The sequence below is a fragment of the Hevea brasiliensis genome, chromosome 9 (genome assembly GCF_030052815.1).
Source record: "Hevea brasiliensis isolate MT/VB/25A 57/8 chromosome 9, ASM3005281v1, whole genome shotgun sequence".
NCBI classification, from domain to species: domain Eukaryota; kingdom Viridiplantae; phylum Streptophyta; class Magnoliopsida; order Malpighiales; family Euphorbiaceae; genus Hevea; species Hevea brasiliensis.
Window position 1 is genome coordinate 12,323,963 of NC_079501.1, and position 26,043 is coordinate 12,350,005.

Genomic DNA, 26,043 nt, shown 5'->3' on the forward strand with positions numbered 1-26,043 from the left:
AAAACATATTGAAGCATAATAATAATACATTAATAAAAAAATAATCCACATGTCAATATCGTATGTACTCACTAAATATTAAATTAATTTAAAAATAACTAAAAAATATATTATGTATTAATAATAAAATTTAAAATTTAATTTAAATATGACTTTTTAAAAAAAATATTTACATAAAATATTTTAAAAATTGAGAATCAAACCGAAATCGTATCTAACTGAATTAAAATTAAAGGATTGACAAACATATTAAATCAAAATTGAAACAATAAAAAATCAAATTGATTATCACTTTCATTGAACAATTTTATTTGTAATAAAAATATAATTTATTATTCTAACTAGCATTTTTATCCTGTTGTGTTTCTTTATTATTGGTTTTTTATTTTTTGTAATTTTTTATTTGATTGCTAGAAATAAACTTTCATTTTAATTTTTAAATAATATGTATTTCAATTTTTAGATATTTTATTTATTTATTTTTTCTCTTTCAATTGGTTAGATCTTTTGAATTGGAAGGATTTTTGAACTTCCATATAAATTTTTATTTTAATATTTTATTTTATTAATTAAATTTTAATTTTTATTTATTTATTTTAATTTTTAAGATACTCAAATATGCAGATATAAATTTAAATTACTTTTTACTATTTTATCATTTTATTATCATCATTAATTATAATATATAATCATATCATTTTGGTTGTATATAACAAAAATAATAATAACATGTCTAAATTATTAAGATTTGGACATTTTACTAATTTCATCATTATATTTTTATGGCACAAATATATATTAATAACTTTGTAATAGCCTTTTTACCCAACTAGGGCTGCCAATGCATTATGCATTCGAAAAAAAAAAAGGCGTTCCATTTTTTTTAATTTACAATTTAATAATAATCTTTGAGTTATAGTAAAAATTACAGTTTAATTAATTGTATTTATTAACATAAGGTTTATCCTGTTAAAATTTACAATTAATCAATTATAAATCAAAAAGTTAATTTTGTAAATATTAAAATTATAATGATTACATTATTATAAAAGCAAAATGTTTGCTTAAACTGTTATAATTTCCAATACACTAATATTAAATTTTAATAAAAATTTTTTTTTTTAATAAAAATAATTTGTTTCTTATTAAAAACAGAATGATTAATTTATAATAATTTTTTATTCAGTAGACTAAATTGTAAATTAGACTTCTACCTTTAATAACGCAACCAAATACCGGCGGGCTTAACGAAAAGGCCGAAATTTTTATGGGCCTATCAGAATCGAGAACTGGGCTGCTCCCCGCTGCCTACAAACTATTTCGTTTAAAACCCGGTAATTTCTCGAGACTCGAGGAGCTGCCGCCACAGGGACAATTCCGTCATATAAAATTTGAAACGCCTGCGAGTGAAATTGGACTCACAGGCTCGCTGCTTATTCGCCTTCTCACGGGAAAGAAAAGGTAGAAATGGATGAAGAGGAATTTCGACGCCTTCTTGATCTCTTCCCTGTTGTCCGACCTCGCGATTACCATGTATTTCTGATTACTCATGTTTTGTTTCTGTAAAGATTTGCTCTTTTTTTTGTGAATATGCTAATCACTTTTCTCCAATTTCAGATTGACCTCGATCCATCTAGGCAATCCACTACGCGGCCAACGCAGGATGACGATGTAGCACTTGAAACTGTTGCTTATACCCTTCTCTCTATCTCTTCCTGTTCTTTGGCTTTTGATTATGAGATTTGCATTGCAGGTGAAGAAATGGCAGGACGCATGGGAGGAGCAGGAGGGGGATCAAAAGGAAACAAGCAATCAAACTATTGATTTACACGGTATCTTATTGCTTCAGAATTTTTCCCCCATGATTTGTTGCTGTCATGTCTTTGATTGAAGAATTCTTGTTCAATTTCACTGTTCATTTACTGTTTTTCATATGGTTTTTTTTTTCCTTTTTCAAATAGATGCATTCTGGGAGAAGCTGAAGTTGGCAGCTGAGAAGAAGGTATTGTTCTGGCTTTTAATTACTTATAAGAAGCAGTTTTATAGGTGTATTAACTGGTTCAAGTCATAATCATACAAACAGTACAAGATGCAATTTTTCATGAACATTCTTTGAGCTTATAGGAGATCATTATCTCGTATGAAAAAGAAATGAAGTTGCTTTTATGTCCCCTCGAATTTGAAATATATAACCCCATATGCAGTGAAGAGTTTTGACTTGTAAAGAGGAAATATTTGAATTTGAGGAGACATTCATTATTACGCAGCACATTTGTCAATATTACTTTTTCTATTTTCAGCATGGTTTAATGCCCTCCTTTTTGATTTGTTGTTTTTTCGATGTAGACAGAGAGTTGAAAGTAATCTTTTTTTGTGTTAATGAATAACTCTTTGATGGCATAGGACTATTAATAATGATAGTACTTATTCACCATTGTGCAAACCATGAACACCACTAGGGTACCAAATCAATTATACATCATTAGTTTCAATTGTGAGCATTGGAGTTATAACTATTGTATGTTTTCTAGCTTAATTGGTACCCACACCTAAGAGAAGCAAGTTCAATCCACTCTTCTGCTGTGAAAACAGAGAAAGGAAAAGGACAAGATGCATTCCTTGTGGAGTTTCTTGTGTTTTGAAAATATTCATATTGGGTGTGTTTGGAAAGTCTAAAAATAAAAGAATTCGATTCAATTGAACTCTATTTGAACAATTTTCATGTTTGAAAAGTTTAAAATTGCTAGAATTTAATTCTCTTAGTTAAAAAAAAAAAAAGTCATTTTGGAAGAAATGAATTCATGCCAGAAGTGGCATGATTTTATAAGAATTTAATTCATTTAATAATGTTATATATTGAAAACCCAACACACCCCTGCTTAAGTTATATTTATTTATTTGTAAACAAGGCAAAATAATGAAATAACTATATTCATTTTACTTATCAAATTTTCTAAATGATTTTTATCATTTTAAAATTTACTTAAAAGTTCAAACATATGAATTTTCTAATTAAATCATTCAATTTGAATTGTATCTCAAAAATTATTTCAAACAGGGTGATTAAGTTGTTGGTATCAAGCCATCTTTGATAAATATGAACAACTGTAGATAGATGGGACGTTATATTGCCATTTCTATTTATTTTTGGTTATTTAAGGGTTGTGGCAAGGGTATTCAATAAAGGAATGTGGTAGCATACTTACATGCCAAAATGTATTGCTGATGATGATGCCCTTGAAATGATTTTTTACAGTTGAAGAACACACTTTTATATGTAATGTCATGTTCAAGTTGTGAAATAGCAGTGAGAGTAATATCCATATTGAATGCAGACCATGAGAATGTAGATCAAACAGTTCAAGTGAATTGCATTGATTTTGGTCTTAAGTTGTTCAGAAATTGCTTAATTTAAGTTCAAAATTAGGTCACTCTGGAATGGGTTGTTGGACTTAGTGTAAGAATTAAGATTGAAGTTCCAGTGACTCGTGATAAATATTTTGTAATGCAGTCTGCATTCCATAGATGTTTTGAAGCTGGCATGTAATGACTCTTGCAATTACTTGTAGCATTTGGATAGGTTTTTAGTGGTGTAACCTTGTCGTCTATGCAAAAGGGGAAACATGAGTTCATTTTGTGGAATACTAATTAGATCAAAGCAGTCACTGTTGTGATGATGATTTGTTGAAGGTTTATCTTGATAAGATTTGGTATCATCTCTGTAACTTGAAGCATTTCAATGAAGCTTGATTGTTTAAAACTTGATTCGACTTAGTTGTTTAATGGACAGATGCATTTATAATATGTGAAGAAAGGAGTTGGTTTTATAGTTAGGGTCATTTGCCGCCTTACTTGCTCAGGGCCAGGAAAGAATCCTTAGAGAGATTATTTGGGCATATCCTCTTTCACCATGAAAGCATCCAGAATGTCAAAGCTAGAGCTTTTAAAAAAAAAGGGGGGAAAAAGAATTGTTTTATTTGCTAATGAAGAGTGGAATATTTTCTATTAATTAATTTTTATGTGCTTGTGGATTTGTAGATGGGTGCAGCAGAGGCAAAGAAATTTTGTAATGCTTTTCAACAAGTTCACAGGCGACTAGTATGCATAATAATCTTCATATTAACATAATAATTTGTTCAGTTAAGTTTCGATTTTTCTGATATTGATGCCATAAAATTTGTATATATACAGGTATACGAAGAGCTGAGTTTGGATGCTGCCCGTAGCATTATAAACTCGACAAGAAGTTCAGGAGAACAGCTTTCTTCGTAGCTATATATTCACTCTCTCGTGTTGCTTACGCAGTTGGAAAGTGTTATCTTTTGATTGTGATTAGTTTCTAATGAGCTGTCTTTTATTATTATTATTATTATTTTCTTTAAGCGTTTTCTTTTATGATATGCATGACTAGAAGGGGAATGAAAGGGAATTTGTTATCAATTTTATGATTAGGACAATTTAAATGTAAATTTTTTAAAGCAACGTTAGAGGCGCAACTCCACTCCAATTTTCCTCCAAAGTTATTGCTTAAATCCAAAGAAGATCCATCTCTTTTTCCAAGTCCAATAATACTAATTTAACTAATCTATATCATATGCTTGAAGGGAGTGGGGAAGTATTGGTGTTGTCCAAAGTACTTTTAATAATTTATTAATGCGATAATAAAAGATAAAATTTAATTAGTTGTTAAAAGTTAATTTATTTTAAAGTTTTATTATTTAAATTTAGTTTTATAATTTACATAAAATGAAAGTTCCTAATTCTATTTGTGCATAAGTTTTATTTTAGTTTCCATTTGATTGAGTTTTTTTTATTGTAATTTAAAATAAATAAAAATATTTTAAAAGTTTTTATATTATTTATAATATTAAAAAAATGTATAGCATCTAACATGTAATTAAAAAAAAAAATAAAATAACAATTTTAGCTTATGGAAAAGGAGTTTGTTTTTACTAGAATAATATAATTGTGATTAACTCAACTAAAACTTTATTTCAAAAATTTATTGGGGTCGGTTATATGTGTTGTCTCTCTCTATTCTAAATGATTTTGGGTTACATCCTCGGAAATGTATAATGTTTTTAAGTTATGTTGTACTACTCTCCTCAAAGTCAGTTTAAGTCTATTCCTTCTTTTCTTTCTATCCTCTAACCCAATGTGCTTTACTTGTCCAATTAAAGTCTCCGTATGTCTACGCTTCACTTGATCAAACTACCTAAATCTCCATTCTCTCAATTTATTTTAAATCGGCACCACTTCTACCTTTTCTCTAATACTCTTTATTACAGATTTTTAGTCTAGTATGGTCACTCATCCACCTTAACATTCTCATCTCTGCAATTCTTATCTTAGATACATACGACTCATTCATTGTTTAATACTCACTATCATATAACATAGTCAGTCGTATAGCAGTACAGTAAAATTTTCCTTTCAACTTATTGAGAATCTTGCGATTGCATAAAATTTCCGTAGCACGTCTCCATTTCAACCATCTGATTTTAATCCTATGATTAACATCCTCCTCACATCCCTCATCTACTTGAAGGATTGAGTTGAGATATTTAAAGTGATTACTTGGGGCAATATCACTCCATTGAAATTAATTCTTTCCCTATCACTGGTTCAGTATTCACTGAACTTGCAATGCATATATTCTGTCTTCATTCTATTTAACTTAAAGCTTTTTGACTCTAGAATACTTTTCAAAAGCTCTAGCTTTCTATTAACTCCTTCTCGCGTCTCATCTATCAGAATTATATCATCCGTAAACATCATGCATTAAGGGATACTCTTTTATATATGTTTTGTCAATTCATCTAGAACTAATGTAAAAAGGTAATGGTTTACAGCTGAACTTTGGTGTAATTCAACTGAGATAGAAAAATCTCTTGTGTTCCCTCCCACTGTGCGCACAATAGTAGTTGCTCCTTCATACATATCTTTCAACGCTTGTATGTACCTAATAGATACATTCTTTTGTAGATCTTCTCCAAATCGATAAAAACCATGTGTAGATCGCTTTCATAATTGAACGATCGGGCATGAAGTCAAATTGATTGGGAGAGATAGAAGTGTCATGACATAGTCAATATTCTACAACTCTCTCCCACAACATTATAGTATAGTTCATGAGTTTAATTCTCCTATAATTTGAACAGCTCTGCATGTCTTTCTTATTTTTAAAAATTAGTACTAAAATATTCATCATCCATTCATCAAGCATTTTCTTTGAGTTTAGAATCTTATTAAACAATTTAGTTAATCATGTCACTCTCATATCTCCCAAATACTTTCACACTTCAATTAGTATTCCATTGGGTCCATCGGTTTTACTCACTTTCATTCTCTTAAGTGCTTCATTTACTTCTGAAAATCTAATCCTTCTAGTATAATTCATATTATTTTCTATTACTCTATAGTCTATATTCACGTTATTACCACTTTGACTATTATTAAAGAGATCATCAAAATAATTTCTCTATCTTTTTTTAATGTTTTCATCTTTTATCAATATTTTTCCTTCTTTATCCTTAGTGCACATAAGTTGATTGAGATATTGACATTTCTTTTCTCCTCCTTGATTAATTCAAAATTATAAGATTATATTACTATAGTGAAAAAAGACTTCTTTTTATTTTTTTTGTTACTGTAAAATTTTTAGTTTAATTATATTTTACATATATTAGTATAATTATAATATGTTAATTTAAATAGAAAATAGTAATTTAATTTAATTTAATTTAGATTAGATTAATGTTATTAATTGACTAAGTATAAAAAAGTAGTTGAACATTCTTTCAGTTTTGGCTTTTTAATAACGTTAGTGTACGATGAGTGAGTAAATATTATATTATAATATATAGAGAGATTATTACTTATATATTGAGTTAAGAAGTATATATATATATATATACTTCTTAACTCATCTCTCTATATATTATATATATATATATATATATATATATCGAAACAAATTACTTGTATTTTGGTAGAACACATGTCCAATTTAAAAAACAAATACCCCTTGATTAGTTTCATGCAAACCCAGACTCGATATGTTGTTGAAAATTTTCAATACAAAATTAATTTTAGTTATGAATGTGTACCACCATACTTTGAAAGAAAACCAATTAAAATATATAATTAAAGATGGTAAAAAATACCTGTAAAAAATTCATTTTATTTTATTTAATTGGTTGATAAAAATTAAATTAATCAAAACATTAGTTAATAAAATTTTAATAAAGAATAATAATCCTAATAGAATTTTAAACTAATCTTCATATAATTAAATTTATTAGTTTTAAAATAGTAATTAATTAAGTTAATCAAAACTGTTAATTTAATAAGTAAAATGAATTTTAATATAGAAAAATTTCAACAACATATTTTTAAGAAAACACTAAAACAAATTTATAAAATATTTCAATATTTATTAATTAATTAATGTGAAAAATTTTATAGAATTATATAAAAAAATTAGATTAAGTATTTATAATGAATACAACGTACAATCCACGTCATAAAAAAAATAATTAGTCTTATAAAATTAGTCGGCTTCTTGTTTTGAGTTTTAACTATTATGATTTCATGCAAGTAGGATACGTTAAGCTGTCAATTCCATCAAATAGCTTTTGATTAAAGATTTAATTTTTATTGAATGGTATAAAACATGATGGAATCCATTAGATCCTTCCAGGCTAATATAATTTTTATCTTATAATAAATTATTAAATTTTTTAAGATCTAATTTTAGGAATTACAACACATCATATTTTGAAATTTTAAAAATTAAAATGTTAAGAATTAAATTATTATATGATAAAATACTAAAATATAATTTTATTAAGAAACGATTAGGATTAAAATAAAAATAATAAGTAATGCTAAAATGGGATATCCGAAAATACATTGTAAAATACTATGCTTAATTTAACTTATTTATTTTTATATAATTAAATTACTTCAACCAATCATCGATTTCGATTCGGTAGTAATGGTTGCATTTGGCTATTTCCACTTTTGGCTTTGCAAAACGCACGTGGTTAAGCTGTGGGAAGTTGTGGGATTTCATGAGGAGACGAAAAATTCCTTCTTAAACCCTAATTCCCAAAACCTAAAAACCCAGGAAGAAACTTCTACTCCTGCTGTTACTCTCTCCCTCTGAAGATGGCAAGGCGTTTGATTCCTTCTCTGAATCGCATTTTGGTTGAGAAAATAGTTCCTCCTTCCAAAACCAATGCTGGAATTCTGCTTCCTGAGAAAACTTCCAAGGTTTTGTCTCTCTTCTTCATTTTCTTTTCCTTTTCCTTTTCCTTTCAAATGTCCTTTGAAATGAAACTCAAAATCTATTTGCTTTGCCGGAACTTATAGGACAATGTGTTTCTTTGTAGCGCTCTCTTTTGAAACCAAACAGAGGGCATTGATTTTTATGTCTTCTTTTCTATTATAATTTTACTGGGTATGGCTGTTACTTGTATTAAGTTGACTCTGATTTTGAGCATCTCCTTAATGTGGGTATTAACCATTATCTTTTTTGCGATCATCAGCCTCTTTGTTTTCATGCTGATTTACCGTGATTTTTTACTTCCCATTTTGAGCCCGATGGGAAGTAACTATTTATTTATATGAAAAGATTCTGGCTTGCTGTTGCTAATGTTTTGGAGTGGCTGATGGGAGCTTTCTGGTCATGGTAATCTTCAATTTGATTGCTAAGAAGTGCTTGATTTAGAGAATTTCAAATATGGAGTTTAAGGTTTTTATTAGACTGGATCAGAGAAATCAAGCCAATATAACCTAACTGGTAGTTTTTAGAGTGCTCACTAAAGTCATCTTGCTTTCACAAAAATAAGATGGTATGCTGGAGATGATGCAGATTCAAAATCTAACTCCATGCCCAAATCAAAGTTCAAAGAAATTGTGATAAGTGTTGGGGAAAGTGACAATATTTGATAATAATTGATCACTATTTACTATTTAGGATACTATTCTCTAGAATGTATTGCTCCATCAGCAGCCTTCCTAAAGGAGATGACTTATTCCTTGGGAGTAATTCACCCTTAAGAAATCTGGCACTGAGTGCCTGTAAGCTATTTTCCATTTCAATGATTGTAAAGTTCTTGCAAAGTCATTATAAGGTACATTTCTGAGTTTCAGACCTCGAACCACTTCACAAGGATATAACCTCCTTAGAGTGCTTATAAGGCTACCTTTTCTTATCCTAAGAGGAAGTTGGTCCTACCTGTGTACAAGAATCAAAGTTTCAATCTCATTATTAAATGTCGGTTTCCCATGGGGCCTTATCTCAAATGTTGAGGGTTGTGGTTGGTTGGCGACTATGGATAGATCTTACAATAAATCTTAACTAAAAGAAAAAGAAAAAGAAAAAAAATTGAATTTTATTTCTAGGAATATAGAGACATCCTTGAAAAGCAGTCAAGTCCAACAATTTTTTATCATTTTTGGTTTTTCATCCTGGTAATTACTTTAGTATGTCAATCATGTTGCACTCTTTCTTAATTTTCTTGGTGATTTGGTTAACTCGGTTGGATTAAAATGCTCTAAGGTTAATCCATTTTCTTCATTTGTTTTATTGTCAGCTACACAGCTTGTTTACTGATTATCATTCTTTTGCCAATGCTTAACAATTCTAGCTGAACTCTGGAAAAGTGGTTGCTGTGGGTCCTGGATCTTGGGATAAAGATGGAAAGCTTATTCCTGTTACTGTAAAGGAAGGAGACACTGTTCTTTTGCCTGAATATGGGGGCATTGAAGTGAACCTTGGTGATAAAGGGTGAGTTTTACTGCCTCTTGAAATATCCTTCTTCATTGTGGTTTGAGTGTCTAACAGTTGTAGTTTGTTTTTTGGAAATAATAGTTGTGTTTTTCTTTCTAATAGTTTGTCTTTATTTGTTTATTCTTTGATTTGTCTTTTCATTTTCTTGTGCAGCATATATATTTTGTCTTAATGCATCATGAAGAACATTAAATATCTTTTTTTCTCAGCTATGTTATGGTCCTTGTTTATATAACTTATTATCTTGTGACATGCATGTGACAAAATGGCTAGCGCCTAGTAAATGGCACAATGATTTAATGTAGATCAAGGTAGTTATTCTAGAGAACATCTTTGATTATTTACTTATTCTGAACTAGCAATTTACCTTGTTTGATTTTGAATTTTTGAGTAACTTTCATTCCATCACATCATTGGATCAATCTTGGAAGGATAAACTAGAAAAAATTTTTGAAGAACAGGATTGCCTCTCTGCTTTATTGCATTCTGTAGCCATCACTAAAACTACCGATGTCATTAAGTGAACTGATAACCAGAGGTGTATTGCTTTCTTTAAATTGTTTTATTGGAAATCTTGACTGCATTTGTTCCTTGAGTTCTGATTCCTGCAAAAAGCTAAGACTGTTGTCTCTTTTCTTGTTTACAAGCTCTTACCTTGGGAAGCAGTGCCCAACACCAGAGATTTCCTTCTCTGGCAATAATTTTTTGTCATTGCTAGCGTCCAATCCACAGCATAATCTTACATACTATATTATCTTATTGTTGGCATTATCTACTTTTTCAGGTATCATCTATACCGAGATGAGGATATCCTCGGAACTCTTCATGATTAATGCATAATGTTTCCAAGAGTTGGAAATTAATTCAGTTAGATACTCTTGAGATTACTGTTGGTTTCCCAGCATGCCAATTGAAACTTGCATCAACCTTGTCTTTTGTATTCCCAAGGGAGTGAGGTTGGAAATTAATTTGCTGTGGGTAATGAAAAAAAATATGAAAACTTTCTTATCTTTTCATTTGTTTAGCATCATCATGGTCAATATCCCATTATATATTGTTAGTGTTCAGTCCATTCGTGTTGCCAAATCTGGGTAGCGGCCGCTCTACAGTTCCATTCTTGGTTCCCCCATTGATTTTGACTTTTATTTTGGATGAAGATATAAAGGCTTGTAAATTAAGGTTTTCCATTGGTAAAACCTTCAAAGTTTCCTAAATTTATTCCTTAATATTCTCATGGCCCTTCCAACATAAATAAGACCGTCTAATCTCAGCGTTCAAAAAAGCTGTGGCGTTACTTTGTCGGTTAGCATTGAGAGCAAGTGTCAAAATGCTCTTGTTTTCATTCTTTATTTTCATCTTTTAATCAACCAGACAATTTCTTTCCAAGCATTTTCAATCAAAGTAAGCCAATGGCTGCTAATAAATAGCTTTATGTAAACGTTTTTTTTTTTTTTTTCTTTTCCATTGGTGTTTAAATAAATTATTTAATGCTAATCTAAACAGGAATATTGAATTTAGGGGGAATTGCGTTTAATTAAGAATTTGAGATTTAATTGCAATTATGAGAAGTTTATTCTTTTAATTAAAATCAATTCAATTGATAACTCTCCATCAAACAATTGTTCGAAGATTAGTTGTGTTGATCGAGTATATGTGTTGTTTGGTATTGTTGAAATTGTTATTAAGAAAAATATTTTTTAAATATGTTAGTTAGAGAATATTAAAAATTAATTTAAAATTAAATTTGATATATTCTAGAAAAAATAGTTTTTTTAAAATTAATTTTTAATAACATATAAAATATAAATATTTTTCAGAATCTCAATGCCAAAAAAGCCCAAAAATCCTATTTTTGGTTTTATTTGATTAATTAAATACTTCAATAATGGCAAGAAGCGTCCTTAATACACCATTATGCACCATGCATGCAGGGAGGGATGAGTAATTTGCAATTCCTACTATTGCAAAGAAAACCTCTCTTCTGTCTCCTCTTTTCACACCGCTAATCATGAAGCAAAAGTTCATTTATACATAAGCAGCCTAAGCTCATCCATATATACATATGTGTGTGTGTGTGTGTGGGGCATAAAATTGCAGGTGTTAGCTTTTTGAAAATATACAATACAATTAAAGAAATATTTGATAGAATAACATATTTGGAGTTCGTTTAGATTTATATATATATAATGTAATTTTAAAAAATGTTGAAAAAATCAGAAATAATTGTTTTTGTTGTTTTAAAGTTTTAAAAATTAAAATATATTAAATTTAATTAAAATTGAATTTTAAATGTCTACTAAACATTAGCAGCTTAAACAGTTTAGCCTACGGTTTTTCGTTTTTTAATGTCACAAAAATTAAATATTTTCATATATTTTTTTTCTCAATTACATTTATAATTTTTAATAATATTGACAATTTATTTCTAATTAACAAGGATTATTGCATTTGTACTCAATTTTTTTTAATCAAACCTTCAACACCATTTTTCAACTAACTAATCCAAATTACCTACACATATTAGTTCTAATACTAATTAGTGCATATTAATAAGTACTATTATCATTTTTTTTTCAAGTAAGGAATTGGGAAAATCAACCGTTAAATTTGAATCTATTAAATAAATAATATACTTTTTAATTATTAGATCAAATTAAGTTAAATTATAAATTTTTATAAAAAGTAAGAAAAGGGAATTAGTTTATGATATGTATTTGTTCTAAAGAATACGATGTGTCTTCTACAATTTATTATACGTGTCTCGGAGTTCTTAATTAAGCTTGTGTAATTAATTTGACAGAGAAGATAATAAAACAAATATATGTGAAGGGATAAAATATGAAAACTCGAGATTCGTGGTTTGAATTTTCCATAAGATAGAATCGTTGATGGATTTTTTATTATTTTTAAAAAATTATCTAATATAAATTTAAATTTATATAAAAATAAATTTAATATTTATTAAATTAAATATTTATATTAAGATTTGTGTATAACTAATTAAAGTATATATTGAAAATATATGAATTTAAATGTAAAAATTTAATTTAACAGTTGATAATTTCACTATCATTTATAAATATATTATTTAAAAAAAAATAAAATAAAATTCGAGAGTGAATAGCTGGTTTGATAGGTATATATTATTTATTAAAGAGTATGTATCTCTCTTGTCCCATATATACACTTGTATTCTTAATCAATTAAAAAAAATATAATTAACTGGTTTTAGGCATGTCCATATATATATATATTGTCATCTAAGAAATCTTTATTATATTATTGAGATGAGAACAAATTAATTTTATTTATTTATATAATTAATAAAGATTTTGTGGATTCTTTAAAAATGCTGAATACCACAATAAAAATTAAAATATTTGTAATTTATGATTGGACGAATTTGATTGTTCAAAAAGCAATTGGAAATTAATTAAAAAACACTTTGAAGGAGAGATTTTTAAGAAAAACAAAAATCAATCATTTATAAACTAAATTAATCAAATTACTTTTATATTTCATTTTTATATAAACATATAGAAAGATAACTAAAAATTAAATAAATATTTATCAATGATCATATTATTATTATAAAATAATTTGATTGATTTAATTTACAAATGATCGTATTATTATTATAAAATAATTTGATTAATTTAATTTATAAATGAAGTGTTATAAGTTTATCAAAAATTTCTTTATTTTGTTAAAAGTAATTTTTTTTTTCCATTATGAGATGGCTCGCCTATTCAATTCATATATATTAAAAATAAAGTTGTGAAGTTTTAAATTAAATCAACTAATTAATACACCATATTTAAATATTCTACAAACCTTCTTTTTCACAGAAAAAGAAAATACTACTCATCAAGAATTTCTATATGCAGTTGTGAGGCTACATGACAACAAACAAAAAAATATTATTAATAATAATAGAAATTCGAAGAAAGAAAAAAAAAAAAAATATATATATATATATATGAATAATAAAACTCCCATAAATAGTTTCATCTCATGCAAAGAAAATATAGAACAGAAAGGTTTATAAGTAGCTATCTATTGTGTAAAGGATTGGGACCTGTATTGATTTTCCTCTTTTCATCGCCCAAAACATCACTCTCTTCATGACTTTTATGAGTATCTCCTCCAAGGCCACCATGAGATTCAACAGGATGAAACTGAGAAGATGGAGACCCAGTTGTCAAGCTTCCAAATCTAGCTGACCCATCAAGAAAATATGAAGTTTTTAACAGTAAAACTACCACGAGTAGCAAGGCAAAGAAACTGAACTCTCTTGATCTTAAACCCATTAATTGCTTCGCGATCTCAAGAACCCAGCGGAGAAAAATTAACCATGCATATATATTCCCAAAACCCTAAAGAGAAACCAGTAGAAAAAAAAAAAAAAAGAAAGAAAGAAAAGAAAAGGGATTCTTGGATCTGAGTTAAAAAGGTAGCTCTGCTGTAACCTCTATATATATAAAAACTCAAGAAAAAGTACGAGAAAGTTGTGGTTTAGAATGGTAAATGAGCTAGGTGAGAGTCAAAATGCATAGGGTTTGGTGCCTGAAGCTGATGAAGGGAAATAAATATGGATGCTGAATTCAGAGCCCATGTTTTTTATTTGGGAAACCTCTTTTTGGACCAGAAAAAGATAGGTGTGTTCTGTTGGAGCTTTGCTTCTGCTGTTGCATATATTTACAACACCAGTTGATATAAAATCATTTCTGATTTTCCCCTCCTCTTTAATTTCCATATGCTTCTTTACATTTTCTTTTAATAAAAATTAAATTCATCTCCATGAAAAATTATATTAAAAAATTAACCATTTTCTTTATTTTTATAAAATTTCATGAAATTTAACTAAATGAAAATAATTTAATTTTTTTCCAAAAATTAATAAAATTGTAGTTCCACAACATAAACCTTGATCCACGTCATATATATATATATATATATATATATATATATATTCCAAATAAGTTGGCATCAACCTCAAGAGTCTAATCAATCAAGATCAAATCAAATAAAATGGTCAAAGAAGCAGGAAGAGGTGACTGCTGGGCCATGGAAAATTAAGGTGGTGGAGTGATCTTTCCTTTCTTACAGAAAATGATGCTGTCTTCACTCACTTTTTATCATCACAAAGGAATGCTTACACTTCAAATTCATCCACAATTCTTGCTCTTCACTTCAGGCCCCAATTCATCATCTGAAATTCTTCACTTCACCATTTATTTATTTATTTTTTTAAGAAAAAGTAAATTAAAATCCTTCCCTATTCAGAACTTAAAGGAATGTTAATTTGTCTGAAATTAAAATTTATTGATAGAAAATTAGGAGTACTTTGCCAATTGGATAGGTCATTAATTTTTTATTTTAAATTCAAAACCAATTTATTAAATCTAATTATTTATAAATACATATATATATATTGAAGTAGAATTAGACCATGTTCATCCCCAGAATAATCAAATTGTTCTATCTTAATCTTGAATTTTTCATGGCCATCGTCGACACTAGCTAGCTAATTGTAATTATAAAATTAGTATGATTAACATGTATATGTAATCATCAAATTGCACCAAATATCCCAATGAGCATGAACCTTGCTTTAACCCATAATCAACTTTTAATAATTCACCTTATATTATATAAAATTTTACTTAATATATATATATATATATATATATATATATATATATATATATATATATATCACGGATTACACAACTGGGGATATTGTTAATTCTTTCTCTTGGAACCCCATTATAACAATTAGAATATATCAATAGAATTTATTCACAACAATATTAGATTAAAAAAATGTTAATTTGACATATTAAAATAATTAAGGCAATGTTATATAGATTTAACGTTTTAAAAAAAAATTATTTTTATTTTTTAATTTAATTTTTTTAAAGCAAAAACCACAAATAAATTTAAAAATATATATTTATATTAGGTAAAAATTTAATTTTTATTGTTATATCCATTTTAATCGAATCAACGAACTCATTCATTTGCTAAATTAAAATTAAAATTGATGATAATTATAACAGTGAGAGGGTCGTGGTGCTGTGCAATAACAATGAAATGTGATGGGTTATGGTGGTGACAAGTTTATACAAGCCCATTATTATTTGGGAATTTTTGTTCTCATTTTTGTTGCTTTTTATGAAAAATTAAAATTTTCATTTATAAAATTATGTAAATAAAATTGATTTTACTTATAAATTAGTTAAAAAAAATTATTTTTTTTGGGATTTTATTTTGGTTTTAATAGTGAAGGATGTTAGGGACAAAATGATAATGCCATTGAACAAGAATTAATACATAGTCCAATATGGATGTCACCTTCTATGACTAACGAGTTTTTGTATATACTACTAAGTCAAAATATGAGCAGTCCCTAACTCTTGACTTCATTTGTACTTTGGACATTTCGTACCTCACATTCCACTAATATAAATAGGTCCTACTTCTTTAAAATAAATGAAATTAAAAAAAAAAAAAGCCTTGAAATTGATAGGAATTAGCCAAGTCAAAATTGGATGACATTTGGTCATGGCACCTACTTAATAATTGAGATAAAAAAATTATTGAAAGCAATAATATTTATATAGTTAAGTTTTCTATATCATTAAGAATTATTTTTTTTATTGGTTTTAAATCTATGGGTTAATTAAATCCATAAATTCTAACATAAACCCAATGCAGAATGCACCATTCCCATGTGCTAGCAGAAGGATCTACCAAGGAACTCCTAGTGGAATCCATTGACATGAATGGCTACAACTATAATTTATATTGGCACTTTAGGGAGTGTGTTGAGGCCATGTTTGGTGCTAGAGTGAAGGGATGTCATGTCCTCTTTTGGCAATCTTGAAAACTATATATAGCTCATCAACATGCATGTCCTATATAAGGGTCAATATAAATTTTAAGCTAATTTCAGGTCTCTGTATATTTCATGCTACCTTTTAATTCTCTTTTGTTTAATCCTTGTGAGAATTTTCAGGGATCCCCTTTTCATTATGAGTTACTACACACACCCACCACTCCTGACTCCTCAAAGTTGAAGCTGGAACACTTGAGAGTGCTACATAGCTCTGAAAAAAAGAACCAGACAGTGTTCCCTGTGGATACACTGGGCATCATTAAGGTAGGGAAAATATACATATGTTGGTGGGAAGCAATTAGGAGTCTACTCTCTTTATTCTGGCTTTTGTTTTATCTTTTTCTTGGTGGTCAAAATCATGGTGCTCTATCATCATTGGGATCTCAACTACTTCCATAAACTTTGACCCCTTGTCCTCACGAGACTTTTATGGGTCATTAGGCCATTAAGCTATCATTAGTGCAAAATCCTTGCAGCCCTTCGAAATTTCTACTTGATCGCAAATTTATGGTTCGTTAGTACTTGAACGTAAGTGATGGGCTCCAATCTCAGATTTGGTGGTGACGGCAACTGTGTTCATGGAAGTAAAAGTGAGGTCGTAAGGATTGGCTTAAAAGTAAGTTTAAATCAGTTAAATTCGGATCTGAGTTCGTTGATCATAAATCGATGGCATGGCTTGATATTCTGGTTTAATTTGATTTTTTATTTCAAGAAAAAAAAAATATAACTATTGGATTGTCTCAATTCAAATTAAATCAAAACCAAACCATAATGAGAATCATCCTTAAGTGAGGCTACTTGAGTCGTCCTCAAATCGGCCTTCCGCAGTCTGCTTCATGGCCTAACCTGTCATTGCCCAGAAATGGAAGATTCACCTTGATAAATGAGGGGCCAATTGACCCTTCTTCTTATTATTATATTCTACAAAAGTATATGTTTGTTTTTAAATTGATTCTTATAAATTTAAGTATTGACTCTTCTTTTAGATAAATATTAAAATAAATGCTTTTTTACCTAAACTCAATTTATCATGAATAATATGTGAATCTCATCATTCATTATATCTTACATTCATAGTAAACTGAGTTTAAATAAGAATTTACCTTAAAATAAATGACTTATAATTATATGACTTACATAATTATGTATAGTGATTTCAGATTTTTTTTTTTAATCGCCACTGTTATCTCGAATCATATCGAGACCATGAGTACGTGAGAATGTAATAGTGGTGGTGGCAATCATGATGGAGAGTACAGCTATGACAAATTGGCAATAATAATATTAGTAAAGGTGATCGATAATAACAAAAAAATGCAAAAAGCTCCCCAAAAGATATTTTTATCTAACCAAAGGGTGCTTCAGCAACATTACTCCTTCCAAAGAATCATTTCGTATAAACCGGCCAACAGAAAGCGTTAATGCAAATAATTTTAATCAGCTGATAGAAATGAAGCATCTATTTACATGAACTATAACCAATGCTGATACTTAACTATCCAAATTTAGCAGGTTTCCACTTGTTCAAGTTTAAGGGTAATCAAAATTCTGCTCTTCTTTGTTGCACAAAAATGAGCACAATATGCAGCTTCTGCTACTAACATCATTCATTTGAGTACAATGCATAGTTTTTTGCTGAAATTATAAGATATATCTATTGGTTTCTATTCCAGTCTCTATACATGTATTTATTATATATATATGGCATACGTGTTAGGAACACATGCAGGAATCAATCTGCAATTTTCCCGGTTTGTATCTGGATATGAATACGTCTACCTGCAAAACCTCATATTTTTGAGGCATCAGCTGTAACTCGGCTCAAGGCAACAGCAGTCTTCGATCCAGATGGGCGACCTAAGTGGTTGCTTATGAAATCCCCAGCAGAGAGGAGTTTATGTAGATCCACATTGGTTTTCACACCAAGCCCATTAAGCATGTAGACAACATCTTCAGTGGCAACATTGCCTGATGCTCCCTTAGCATACGGGCACCCACCTAAACCAGCAATAGATGAGTCCACTGTGCTAATCCCCATCTGTTAAAAGCACAAAATATTATTGCTGAGATTGATCACATCAGCCTAAGGGAAATAAATGTAAATAATAAAGACGCATTTTTTGAAATTGCACTAGGCATGAGTACAGAGAATATGAGATCTTCAACTATAATGTATTCCATTCTGGTAAATTTTATTTCATTTTTTTTAGGGAGGGTAAATTTGATGGTTTCTAATGCATAGTTGGTCATATTGAGTTATTTATCATTCCATCAGGAGATAACACTGTAGATTAATCCAAATTAAGCACAAGAATACCGCAAGAGACAGCTGCAATTAGATATATTCTTAGGTAGACTCAGTCCACCACATCATTCATTATGATAATATAATCATAGATAAACATGAGATTTAATTTTCAATTATCCTTCCATATTTGTATAATTATAAATAAAAATGTGGTTTGATTTTTAGTTATTCTTAAAATATGGATGATGTAGAGTGATTTGAATAGCTTAATTTACGGATGACTTGGTAGACTGAATCTACCTAAAAATCTCTCATAGCTTCATGGGCAAAACATATAAATACTACATTAGTATATTGTAGAGGCTATGTATCATAATCCAAATCCAATGCATACCTGGAGGGAAACTAAAATATTTGGAAGAGATTGCCCATATGTATCATGAAAGTGGACAGCAAGCTTCTCAACAGGAACAGCAGCCATTACAACTTCAAGCATGGGAATAACAGTTCCTGTTTTAAAAAAAAAGTAAAGTGAGGGAAACAAAGGGAAGGCACTCCCAATTGCCAAGTTAAACCAAGAACTATTACAAGTAATATTTGAAAAGTAAAAAAAAAAAGATTATATGTTCCTGAACATGGTGATTTATTGTTCTTGCCAAGAAAAAGGTAATTGTTCGCTCCACCGTATATTATCCGTACTTGCTGTTAACAGCCAATTAAAATTGCCAAAATATATTGCAATACAAAAGCATAATGCATACTCAAAATAAGTCAAGATGTTCAGATGGAAAAGTAGCAGAAAATAACACAACTGTTGCCAAAATAGGAACATGATTTGAAAAATAAAACTAAAAAAAAAAAACCGAGAAGTTGCCAAAATACTTGCAAAAGAACTCAAACTGTTAAAGAAGAAAGTAATGCAATAAAAATATTTTATTACAAGTGTTTAAAAAAAAAAAAGCCTTCTGGAATTCAAAGACTATAGACCATCTAGAGTGAATTAAGGGTATATTGTGAGAGCTGAAACAGCAAGAGCAGCAAGAGAATTTGCAGCCAAATAATGGAAGTATCAACAATACAACCAAGCAGGCATGTGTGTGAGAGAGAGATTGTAACTTTAAACAAGAGTCAGTTTGAAACATTACCAGGTGTACCAACACCAATTGTATCAGCAAGAGAAATTTCAAAACAACCCATGTCATAAAGTTGCTTTGCCACATATGCCACTTTTGGAGGAGGAATTGCTCCTTCCACAGGACACCCAATAACGCATGATACATACCTATCAATGTATTCAAAAACCAATTAACAAGTATATAGGCTTGATCTTTGTTTTCAACAGAAGAATCAAAATACGAGTCCACCTATAGGGAAATGATGCTAGCATGCCATAAAATAAAGAAGCCAGCATCAGTATGTGGTAATGAAGATAAAGCAAGATGATATAATATCCCAAGAAATTTCTAGGAGAAAACATAAAACATAAAAGAAGACATACCCACGAACAGGAATTCCAAGCCCCTTAGCAGCATGAGTAACAGCACGATAACGAGCAAGACTCTCTTCGATGCTACAATTTATGTTTGACTTTGAAAATGACTCAGAAGCTGATGCAAAAACTGCTACTTCCTTTGCACCAGCTGCGACTGCTGCTTCAAATCCCTAGCAAAAAATTTAGCAGACCAGAAGATTCATATTAGACCCATTATAACTTTCTGAGATTGCTTGCATGTGTAATGTTACCAGAGATACGCACTTTTAGATTAGGTGTCAGAACAGGCAATCTAGAGCCCTCCAAACTTTGAACTGCTTTCATCACATCTCTTGCATCTGCTAACTGTTTAAGGAAGGGGGAGAGAGAGAGAGCGAAGAAAATGAAAAGTCACGTGGTTTATATTAACTTACAATAGAAGCAAGTTCATTAATGATCCAACTCAACTAACCCTCAATGAACTTACAATAGAAGTGAGTTCATTAAGATACAACTTGAAAATAATTAACTACAATTCAAATCATAAAGAAAGGGGAGGGGGAGAATGGCCTTACATCAAGGATTACATTTTAGAAACAAAATTGTTCAATTATATATGAGCAGATACTGATTTTTCTAAAAGATAATGATGCTGTTCAAACCATCTAATATTTAGTAATCACCAGCACAGCATAGAAAATTTTGAGAAATAACAAACTATGTTTGAGGAGAGAGAAAAGGCAGAGGAGAAACTGGAGGAAGACTGTAAGAGGGAGTGTAAATTGCTTAGTCTTATCACTCCAAGAGGGTAGTGGATAAAAAGCCCAAGATTTGGCTCAGAAATACATGGCTAAAGAGAGATCATAAAAATAAATAAATAAATAAATCAAAGAGACTAAGCATAACTAGAAACTTGCAAAAAAGCTTTTAGCCAAATACAAAATATAAAAACCTTTGCTTCCATGATGGAACTTTTACAATACTATAGCACCTAATTACACTGCATTTTTACAAAATGTTTTCATTTACATTTGGCATACTGTTCACTGATGCTCACAGATACAACTGAAAGGGGGAGGGCATGGGGGAAGATGTGAAAGAGCGAATGAAAAGTATATATGTTGAAAATAATAACATGAGAAGCTTCCAGAAAGAATTACTTCATAAGCAGATGGCTAATATAAAGATTGGGGGAGGCAATTGGCTGTAATTTTTAAAAAGATAATTTTTGCTATAAACTTCCAACTCAATAATAGAATTCGTTACACAAAGAATGATCAGAATATTGCAAATTTTTAATTAAAATTTTTGGTTTATATGCATTGATAAGTAATAACAAAATCAATAAAGACAATGCACAAGTTGATGAAAGTAAATACATAAATTTAGGCAACCAAGAATTGTTGTAGTCTCATGCAGAAGCGAAGGCCAAGTTTCCATCTCCATAACGGAGATATTTTCATCTCCATACAAGAAAACCTCAATTTTGAAAGAAGATGATTGATGCAAGCAGTTCACACAATTACACCAAGACTATAACTTCTATTGGGATTGCTTTTCCGAGTATATTATTATTCTATGCAAATTGTAGAGTGATCAATAAAAACCATTTAGATATGCACATACACACATATATATGCTTTTTAGATTATAATTGACATATTAATTATTCTTAAGAACATCACATTTATAAAACAATGGTACAGTAAGGTAAAAAATTTCAAGGTAAATATGAAGACTTACAGAATTGTGAGTAAATTACCTGAGGAACCCATTTAGGTGATACAAAACTTGTAGCCTCAACAACTGGCAATCCAGAAGAAACTAGTCTGCGGATCAATTCAATCTTTACATCTGTAGGTACAATATTTTTCTCATTCTGTAGCCCATCCCTTGGACCAACTTCTACTATCTTCACAAACTTTGGTATTCCTTTCCAAAACTACTTTGTCCCAAAAACATAAAAAAGTTCACAATTTAAATAAGATAAGCTGAACAAATGGTAGAATAAAGTGCTTGAACCATGACTAAAACAGTTAAGAATAGAACAAAATCCAATCACAAAAATAAATGAAGACAAAAATTCCATTTATTAAATAAAGAAAATAACAACTATCATCTATAATGTAACAAGACATATAAAAATAACGCTCTACTTCAGTTATTAGATCACCTTATTTGTTAAATCCTGCATCTCTTTGTCCTTGGACTCGGAGTTATATTGATGATCTGGAAAGTACCGTGAGTCCCAAACTGTTCCACACATCATATGGTTCCTTCCTAAGCTCATTGTCCTTCGATTAAAGGAATCACCTTGGGACAGATCCCTGGTATGTCTTCTCCAAGAAAATGTCCCTCTTGTATGCCCTTCATAATCTTCCCTGCATATGAATGGAGGATTAAGGATCTATAGTTCATACCCAAGATGAAACAAAAGATCTAAAAACTCAAATATCTAATAGCTGCACTAATGTACAGATTATATAATATTAAGTGAGAAACAGCAATGAACTTGACTTATTGGCCCTAAAATAATGAAGCAGAAAACTCAGATACAAGTTAGTCTGCTTTTTAATTTTTTGATTCTTCTATAAAGCAAAGTAATAACAAAAACAGTTTTGATAAATATTTGCTTTTTCTATTAGAAAAAAAAAAAAAAAGGAATGTTCTTTCTTATGTCCATTGTGATAATGGGTAGTTGTAGTTCGTCAACAATGAAAGTGGCGGTGGTTCATAAAGGCAATGATGGCCATGGAAGTTCATTAATCTATAGTTTCTGCAATCCCTTATTGACGCTCACTTACTCGTAACAATTGGATGAGCTGCAACCCCTTCCTTCAATCCAGCAATTTCCCATTCCCATATCATCAGCACTGGGACGGCAAGTGCCAGATGAGAACCTTTGAATCCTGTCAATAGTACTCATGCTTGGCAACTTGTCAAGACCAAGGGGCTCTTGCAAACTTGACATTGCTGAAATGGATACAAAAATTGGAACTGTGATTAAGGCACAAACTAATTTAATATTTTGTTAAGAATTCTTATAGAAAGCCTTAATTGCCAAAATTCAGTCAATAACAGACCTTGGACATGCAGATCTCAACAAAAGACCACACATTAATTAAAAAAAATTAGCAGCTGATTTCACTGTGAGAAAATTATTAATGTAATTTAAAATCCTGATCAAGCATATGATTAAGGACAGCGATCCTGTTTTTCAACTCTTTTGCATGCAAATACAAATCAAGAATTTATTTCACTTCACATTTTTTCAGAAATAAAGGATCAAATACTTATGATGAAAATATTATCAGTGAAATCCAAAATGAGCAGAACCCTCAAATTTGAGTAGACATGACTTACAAAAATAGCCTGCAAATCAGGGCTGGACCACAGACAACATAATTTCTCATAATAAAATTCACTGACACATCATAACTGAAATATGGTGAACTTTTTCAGGAAGAATCAAAACTCAAACAAGCTTTATATTGTCAATGCATTAGACTTAAGTAGCCTGCAAATTATGGTCAGACCACAGACAGCATAATTTTTCATATTAAAATTCACTATTACGTCATAACTGAAATACATAATAAACTTTTCAGGAAGTAAATTCTCCAAAACTCATTCGAGTTTTGTATTGTTAATGCATTAGCAAATTCCAAGGAGAGAAAATGAATTAGCTCTTACTAACACCCTTTCTGATGATGAAAAATAAAGGTTTTGAAAACAATTGTTAACAAATGCCACAAGAATTTACAATATAAACAAAATAAAAGGAATTATTAGATATTTGATCAGACATAATGTAAGGCGGATTAAGCCAACATCCTCTTTGGCTCTTTGCAAAAGTTATGATGTATGCAGTTCCAAAATTTTTCAAAAAATATAGCTACTCTATAAATGGCAAATGCCATTCAAGTCTAAATTGTTTCCTCCAATCTTAATGAACCAAGCATAGGCCATTGCTAAACATCTTAAAACACAACAAAGATTTAATACATGCTTTATAATACATTTTGAAACAATCAACGTTCAAATAGTGAGCAATTTTCACCGAATTCTCACTCACCCTTGTCCACTACTTCTGCAATACAATGAACCTAAATAAAAAAGGAGGCAAATTCTGGACAAGTAATGCAAAAGAACTTGAAGAGGGAAACAAAAATATTCCAAATGCAAGTTCATATGAGACATCCAAACAGCTGTGGACATGATTTGGTTGCAAAACGCAAAAGTTTATTTTACTTCTTGAAAGTTCAATCAAAGAACACATAAATCAACAAACCAAAAACTTCACTGAACTTGATCATCAAAACCAATCACGCATTGAACTCCAAAGCAAATCACATACACTAATCACAATATTTATTAGGCGATAAAACAAAGCAAAATAATAATAAGGGAATTTCACATTCGCTTCTCTTTAGTTTTTTCCTTGGTTATTATTTTATTTCCACTTGTTTCCTCCGGTTTCTCGGGAAAAAAACAGAGCGCGCATTGAATTGAAAAACAAATGAGAAGAGGAAAGGAAAGAGAAGGAAACGGACCTGAATTGAAGAGAAAAGCTTGAAGGGAATGACTAGGGTTTCAGAGATAATGCTCTGGTTTATGTGGGGTTAGATGGAAAGAAAGAGGAAGAAGGGAAGGTTAAGCAACGTGAAGAGGTTGCGAACTGAGGTTTTTTTTTTTTTTCCCCTTCTTGGTGGGAGAATATTTATTTCTAATTTTTTATTATTATCATTATTCTTATTTTGTTTGGAGGCACATGAAATGAATCGCCACGCGGAGAGATATGGAGGTAGGCGGTTTCCCGTTGGGAGTTGGTTAGGTTTTTTTCCCACACCACGTTTTTTCTTAATTTATTTTTTATTCTTTAATATTTATAAAATAAATTACAACAGTGAAATCCTAATATTTAATATAATATACACTTAAATTTATATATTTTAATAAATAATTTGTAAATTTTAACTTTCAATAAAAAATAAAATATTTTCCTTTAAAATTAATGAATGATAAATTATTTGATTTGAAAAGCCACCTCAGTACTAAAAAAGGTATTTAATTATTTCTGAAAATATAAGAATAAAAAATGTAAATTTTATTCTAATTTATACAATATATTTTAAAAATATATAAGTATTTAAATATATAAAAATAATTTTTTTATATAAAAAATAATAATATATTATCGAGTCAAATTTCAAGAATTTGAGGTCTCATCCACTTTTTGCACAATATAAATAATAAGACAAGATTAAAGAAAATTAATTAAATGCTAAGACAAAGGATCGAAAAAAATTGCCAAAACCCTAAATTATGTTGGCACATTTATACGCATAGTTGTAGGGGTTGCAGGTCAATTTTCTAACTCTAGTCAAAATGCTGCCAACTGGCCTTATATACACTGGACTCAGTTTAAAAAATTCAATGGCATTTATGAGAAGGGTATTATCTTAAATGAGAGTTACCTATAATTTTGTACCTCCAATTTTGATAGGCTATTAATGAAAAGAAATTTGAAAAAGGGTAAAATAAGAAAAAAAAAATTATCCAATAGTGTGATGCCACGTTTGTGAATAGGAATATCTGCATAGATAGATGTTGTATCACACATT

General features: G+C 29.6%; 3 protein-coding genes across 6 annotated transcripts; 2 read left to right on the top strand and 1 right to left on the bottom strand.

Annotated features, from left to right (window-relative positions):
- The first annotated feature begins 1,336 nt into the window (after positions 1-1,336).
- On the top strand, positions 1,337-4,496 carry LOC110653347 (uncharacterized). 2 transcript variants are annotated; one of them, XM_021808938.2, is made up of 6 exons: positions 1,340-1,533; positions 1,618-1,671; positions 1,754-1,832; positions 1,962-2,002; positions 4,039-4,098; positions 4,192-4,496. In XM_021808938.2, exons 1-6 carry the CDS (start codon positions 1,468-1,470, stop codon positions 4,270-4,272), a joined length of 381 nt encoding a protein of 126 aa, XP_021664630.2. In that variant the 5' UTR covers positions 1,340-1,467; the 3' UTR covers positions 4,273-4,496. The 2 variants fall into 2 exon arrangements, with proteins under 2 accessions (XP_021664631.2, XP_021664630.2); XM_021808939.2 differs by lacking the exon at positions 4,039-4,098 and having other exon boundaries at positions 1,337-1,533.
- Positions 4,497-8,041: 3,545 nt separating this feature from the next.
- LOC110653346 (10 kDa chaperonin, mitochondrial) lies at positions 8,042-10,815 on the top strand. Its single transcript, XM_021808936.2, has 3 exons — positions 8,042-8,277; positions 9,657-9,796; positions 10,584-10,815. Exons 1-3 carry the CDS (start codon positions 8,173-8,175, stop codon positions 10,630-10,632), a joined length of 294 nt encoding a protein of 97 aa, XP_021664628.2. The 5' UTR covers positions 8,042-8,172; the 3' UTR covers positions 10,633-10,815.
- A 7,303-nt stretch (positions 10,816-18,118) lies between these two features.
- On the bottom strand, positions 18,119-25,131 carry LOC110653345 (hydroxymethylglutaryl-CoA lyase, mitochondrial). 3 transcript variants are annotated; one of them, XM_058152916.1, is made up of 10 exons: positions 24,973-25,114; positions 24,495-24,525; positions 23,224-23,392; positions 22,593-22,800; positions 22,182-22,361; positions 20,705-20,785; positions 20,447-20,610; positions 20,094-20,230; positions 19,343-19,458; positions 18,119-18,738 (listed from the first exon to the last, which is right to left on the bottom strand). In XM_058152916.1, the coding sequence occupies exons 3-10, from the start codon at positions 23,388-23,390 to the stop codon at positions 18,490-18,492; spliced, it is 1,302 nt and encodes a 433-aa protein (XP_058008899.1). In that variant the 5' UTR covers positions 23,391-23,392; positions 24,495-24,525; positions 24,973-25,114; the 3' UTR covers positions 18,119-18,489. The 3 variants fall into 3 exon arrangements, with proteins under 3 accessions (XP_058008899.1, XP_058008898.1, XP_021664627.2); XM_058152915.1 differs by having other exon boundaries at positions 24,439-24,525; XM_021808935.2 differs by lacking the exon at positions 24,495-24,525 and having other exon boundaries at positions 24,973-25,131.
- Between the last annotated feature and the right edge of the window lie 912 nt (positions 25,132-26,043).

Coding starts and splice junctions, on each gene's coding strand:
- LOC110653346 (XM_021808936.2), top strand. CDS start 8,173: ATGGCAAGGCGTTTGATTCCTTCTCTGAATCGCATTTTGGTTGAGAAA. Junction 8,278..9,656: donor TTCCTGAGAAAACTTCCAAG/GTTTTGTCTCTC, acceptor TAACAATTCTAG/CTGAACTCTGGAAAAGTGGT. Junction 9,797..10,583: donor GTGAACCTTGGTGATAAAGG/GTGAGTTTTACT, acceptor CTACTTTTTCAG/GTATCATCTATACCGAGATG.
- LOC110653345 (XM_021808935.2), bottom strand. CDS start 23,390: ATGTCAAGTTTGCAAGAGCCCCTTGGTCTTGACAAGTTGCCAAGCATG. Junction 20,786..22,181: donor CACCTAAATGGGTTCCTCAG/GTAATTTACTCA, acceptor TTCCTTAAACAG/TTAGCAGATGCAAGAGATGT. Junction 18,739..19,342: donor ATATTTTAGTTTCCCTCCAG/GTATGCATTGGA, acceptor TGCTTTTAACAG/ATGGGGATTAGCACAGTGGA.
- LOC110653347 (XM_021808938.2), top strand. CDS start 1,468: ATGGATGAAGAGGAATTTCGACGCCTTCTTGATCTCTTCCCTGTTGTC. Junction 1,534..1,617: donor TCCGACCTCGCGATTACCAT/GTATTTCTGATT, acceptor CTCCAATTTCAG/ATTGACCTCGATCCATCTAG. Junction 1,833..1,961: donor TCAAACTATTGATTTACACG/GTATCTTATTGC, acceptor TTTTTCAAATAG/ATGCATTCTGGGAGAAGCTG.